The sequence below is a fragment of the Belonocnema kinseyi genome, chromosome 1 (genome assembly GCF_010883055.1).
Source record: "Belonocnema kinseyi isolate 2016_QV_RU_SX_M_011 chromosome 1, B_treatae_v1, whole genome shotgun sequence".
NCBI lineage: Eukaryota > Metazoa > Arthropoda > Insecta > Hymenoptera > Cynipidae > Belonocnema > Belonocnema kinseyi.
The window spans coordinates 143619243-143624371 of record NC_046657.1 but is presented as its reverse complement, the minus strand read 5'-3'; the positions used below and the strand labels follow the sequence as shown (position 1 = coordinate 143624371).

Sequence of the window (5129 nt, the reverse complement as noted above, 5' to 3'; positions counted from 1 at the left end):
TCTCCAGCCTTCCTCTTCCCCTCTTCTTCTGTATACACACACCACTGCTATTTCTACTTTCCCAATTATAATTTTTCTAATCATTGTTCCATCCTTTTCCTCCATGTTCCCATCTTTTCTCCCTTTTACTGCTAATTTTTAAACAAAATACATAATTTTTGAATAAAAATAGTTGAGTTTTCAAGCAAAAAACTTTTTTTTAAAGAAGAAAATTAAATTTTGTATGAAAAAGACGAATTTTCAAAAAACATAGTTGAATTTTCAACGAAAAGTATTAATTTTTCACTAGATAATAAGATTTTTCAATAAAATGAACAAATGTTTAATTAAATATTTGATTTTCTAACCAAGAAGATTAATTTTTCAAGCAAAAGAGATTTTTCAACAAAAGACAGACATTTTTAACCGAAACTTTAAATTTTCAACTAAAAAAGATTATTTTTGAACGAAAATTAAATTTTTTAAAGAGAAAAGACGAATTTTCAAACAAAAAATAAATTTCTAACCAAACAGTTCAATTTTCTAGTAAAAAAATATTTTTTTTTTAAGAGGAAGATTAGATTTTGTAAGAAAAAAGATAAATTTTCCACTAAGAAGATTAATTTTCTACAAAAAAAAATATTTTTTAACAAAATTCATTAATTTTCAAACAAAACGATTAATTTTCTTCTAGAAAATAAGATTTTTCAACCAAACGCATAAATATCTAACCAAATATTTAGATATCAAGCCAAGAAGATTAATATTCTAACAGAAAACATTTTTCAACACAATGTACAAATTTTTAACCAAAACGTTGAATTTTCATCTAAAAAAGATTTTTTTCAACGAAGATTAAATTTTGTATGAAAAAAGACTACTCTTAAACAAAATACATGAATTTTCAAGAAATCAGATTAACTTTCAACCAAATAGTTGAATTTTCTAAGAAAAACTACAAATTTTGAACCAAAAAGATTAACTTTTTAAGAAAAAAGACGATTTTTCATCCAAGAACATACATTTTTAACCTAATAGTGGAATTTTTAAGTAAAAAGCACTATTTTTTAAAGAAGTAGATTACATTTTGTAAAATAAAAGACGAATATTTAACCAAATTCATGAATTTTCAACCAAGAAGATTAATTTTCTACCAGTAGATGAAATTTTTTAACAAAATACCGAAATTTTTCAACAAATGTTTCAATTTTTAACCAAGAAGAATTAGTTTCTTCCATAAAATACGATTTTTCAACAAAATGGATAAATTTTTTATCAAAAAGTTAAACTTTCAACTAAAAAAGCCTATTTTTAAACGAAAATTAAATTTTGTAAGAAAAAAGACGAAGTTTCAACAAAATATATAAATTTTTAACAAATTAGAATATTTCTTAACCAAATTCTTGAATTCACAAACAAAAATATAAATTTTTTACCCAAAAAATTAACGTTTGAAGAAAAAAGACGATTTTACATCTAAATACATAAATTTCGCACCAAATAGTTGAATTTTCAAGTAAAAAAAGATAATTTCTTAAAGAAGAAGATTAAATTTTGTATGAAAAATACGAATGTTCAAAAACATAGTTGAATTTTCTACCAAAAATATCAATTTTCTACCAGAAGATAAGATTTTTCACCATAAGACCGCGAGTTAAAATTTTTTTTAAATTTGTTACTAATTTTTTAACCAATATTGATTTCTTATTATTCTTTTAATAAAACTAAAAAATATTATTTTTCAACGAAGCTTAATTTTTCTAAGGAAAAATACAAATTCTTAACCCAAAAGATTAACTTTTTATGAAAAATTACGATTTTTCAAAAGAATATATAAATTTTTTACCAAATAGTTGAATTTGCAAGTAAAAAGCGATAATTTTTTAAAGAAAAAGATTGCCTTTTGTGAAAAAACAGACGAATTTTTAACAAAATACATGAATTCTCAACAAATTAGATTATAGTCTCAACCAAATAGTTGAGTTTTCAAGTAAAAAACTATATTTTTCAAGGAGAAAGATTACATTTTGTGAGAAAAAAAAAACGAATTTCCATCAAAATAAATTAATGTTCAACCAAGAAACAAAAACATAAATTTAATAAAAATGAACTTTTTCCGAAAAAATACGATTTTTCAACAAACTACATACATTTTAAACCAAATAGTTGAATTTTTAAGTAAAAAACAATATTTTTTAAAATAAGATGATTAGATTTTGTAAGAAAAAAGACAAATTTTCAAGAAAATACATCAATTTTCAACCAAGAAGATTAATTTCCTACCAGAAAATAAGATTTGTCAACAAAATGCATAAATTTCTAACCAAACATTTCAATATTCAATTTTGTAAGAAAAAAGACGAATTTTCAACAAATTAGATTAAATCTTAACTAACTAGTTAAATTCACATTCAAAAACATGAATTTTTAACCAAGAAGATTAATTTTCTGTGAAAAAGTACTAATTTTTAGCAAAAAGTATAATTTTCTATATAAAAGACAAATTTTCCCCAAAGTAGTGACATTTTTAAACAAATATTTAAATTTTCGAGATAAAAATGATATTTTTTTAACAAAAAATATTAAATTTTGTAAGAAAAAAGCCGAATTTTCAACAAATTAGATTAATTTTTAACCAACTAGTTGAATTCTCAATAAAAAACATGTATTTTCTACCAAGAAGATTAATTTTCTATATAAAAGAAAAAATTTTCCACAAACTAGTGAAATTTTTAAACAAATATTTAAATTTTCGAGATAAAAAGGATATTTTTTTAACAAAGAATATTAAATTTTGTAAGAAAAAAGTCAAATTTTCAACAAATTAAATTAATTTTCTATATAAAAGAACAAATTTTCCACAAACTAGTGAAATTTTTAAACAAATTATTAAATTTTCGAGATAAAAAGAATATTTTTATACCAAGAATATTAAATTTTGTAAGAAAATAGTTAAATTGTCTACCAAAAACATGGATTTTTAATAAAAAAGATTAACCGTTTAAGAAAAAATACGATGTTTCAACAAAATAAATCAATTTTTAACTAAATAGTTGAATTTTTAAGTAAAAAACGATCATTTTTTAAAGAAGAAGATGGAATTTAAAAGAAAAGAGACTAATTTTTAACAAGATACATGAATTTTTAATCAACAAAATTTTTCAACAGAAGACCGCGAGTTTTTTTTTAATTAAATTTTTTTTTTACTAATTTTTATCCATTATTCAATTTCTTTTCATTTTATAAAATGTTTAAATATTTAATAATTTTTTATGTTTCTTTATTAAGATAATTTAGAAAATTATGGTTTTAATTGTATAGTTGTGATAAATACAAAGACGGGGATTTTTTCGAAATTTTAATTAATTAATTTAACATATTCAGTTTTTTACTCTTTACAAAAATTTAAGTCATTTATTTGTTTCAAAAAACATCATTTTATTTCTAAGAATACACAAAACCGCTAATTTTCCAATTTTTAAAATTTTTATATTTTTTCATTTATTAAATAAAGTCGTTTTTAAAAATATATTTTCATTTTTTGTATATTTATTTTTTAATTTTTTACGAAATAATACCAAAAAACTGTATTTGTAGGAAAAAATTCTTTCGGTTTAAAAATCATTTATATTGTTGAAAATTAGTTGTTTTTTTAGGTAGAAAATCAATTTTCATTTATTAAAAATCAAGTATTTGTAATACAAACTATTACATTTTTATTGCAAATTCTTATTTTCAGGTTGAAAATTCAACTCCTTGATTTAAAGTTGAAAGTTTGGTTCGCCAAAAAGCAGAACTGTGCAGATTCGCTTTCTTTTCTTTTCAAATATTTTATATCTTATAATATAATAATGATAATAATAATAATAATAATAATAAAAAGAAATGCAATAGTTTGTTTAAAATTTTTTTTTTGATCATATAAAAAAACAGAATCGGTTTTTGTGTCTTACCATGCTTGTTTTTGGCCGTGCCAGAAAAAGGGAAATCTGCCCGGTTTTGATTTTTGGCGAACCTGTCGAAAAACTAACTCGAATTTGATTCCTGAAGGATGGCAGATTTTCGTTTTTGGGTAGGTTCGCCAAAAGCAGAACCGAACAGATTCTGTTTTTTTTTCGTTTTAGATCGTTTTTTTGCTTATAATATAATAATAACAGTAATAACTTTAAATATAATATAATTTTTTTTTCTTTTAATTATATATAAAAGAAAAAAAAAACAGAATCGGTTTTTGTGACTTACCGTGCTTGTTATTGACCATGCCGAAGAAAGATGGTAAAAAGCAGATAAAAAAAACGATAAAAAAATTTCAGGTTTTGGGTCAGTCGAAAGTGACATTCGCGCCCTCGATCGGGATGATCAAGAAGTGCATCGAGGCGCTGATAGACAAACAATATATTGAACGCACGGCGAATAGCGCGGACGAATACTCGTACGTGGCGTAACCTTCCTCCTGAAATTCGATACTAATTTATTTCGCGCGAGATGCTCCCTCTTGTATAGTCAGAAAAGAAATTGCGAATCTCCAAAGGAGAGAGAGAGAGAGAGAGAGGACGAATCCGCAGCCATTACCAATTTACAGATCTACCGATTTACCAGTTTACCAATTTACTAATCTGCGGATTTGCCTTAACGCCAAAGCGTTTCCAGGGGAACGTCTTCGAATCATTTGGTCGCTCCTGAATCACTCGACTTATCTACGATGATTAGCTGATTAACAGAAATGTAATATATGCACACCGAATAAAGATGAAGTTACTATTTTAATTTAGAGATCCCTCCTCTGTTCTCAATTTTTCTACATATATTTCAGGTTCTTTCCATCCATCCGCAGGTATTTTTTTTAAGTTGCAGATTTGCGGCACAAAAGGTGAATTAAAAAACAAAAGACAGCTCAATTTTCTACCGAATAATTCAATTTTTAAACAAAAGAATGAATATGCAACTGATAATAAATATCTTTCATAACACAGTTTAATTTTTGTATAAAATTGTTGATTTTTCAAGCCAAGCAGCCGAATTCTATATAAAAATTTAAGTTTCAACCGGTTTAGTAACATCGGTTTCAGGAGAATTCGCTTGGTGTCGCTAAGTTCGTACAGATGTCACAACCCGGGTATCGCGTCCTCTATATATGTCGCGATATTACC

The 5129-nt window shown here is 24.2% G+C and overlaps 1 protein-coding gene across 1 annotated transcript in view; it reads left to right on the top strand.

Moving 5' to 3' along the window:
• LOC117169585 (cullin-2) overlaps positions 1 to 4746 on the top strand; it is a 66728-nt gene extending 61982 nt beyond the window's left edge. Inside the window, exon 9 of the mRNA XM_033356025.1 lies at positions 4293 to 4746. Within this exon, the coding sequence (XP_033211916.1) occupies positions 4293 to 4424 (132 nt within the window). The 3' untranslated portion in view covers positions 4425 to 4746. The remainder of the gene's footprint in view (positions 1 to 4292) is intronic.
• The last annotated feature ends 383 nt before the right edge of the window (positions 4747 to 5129 follow it).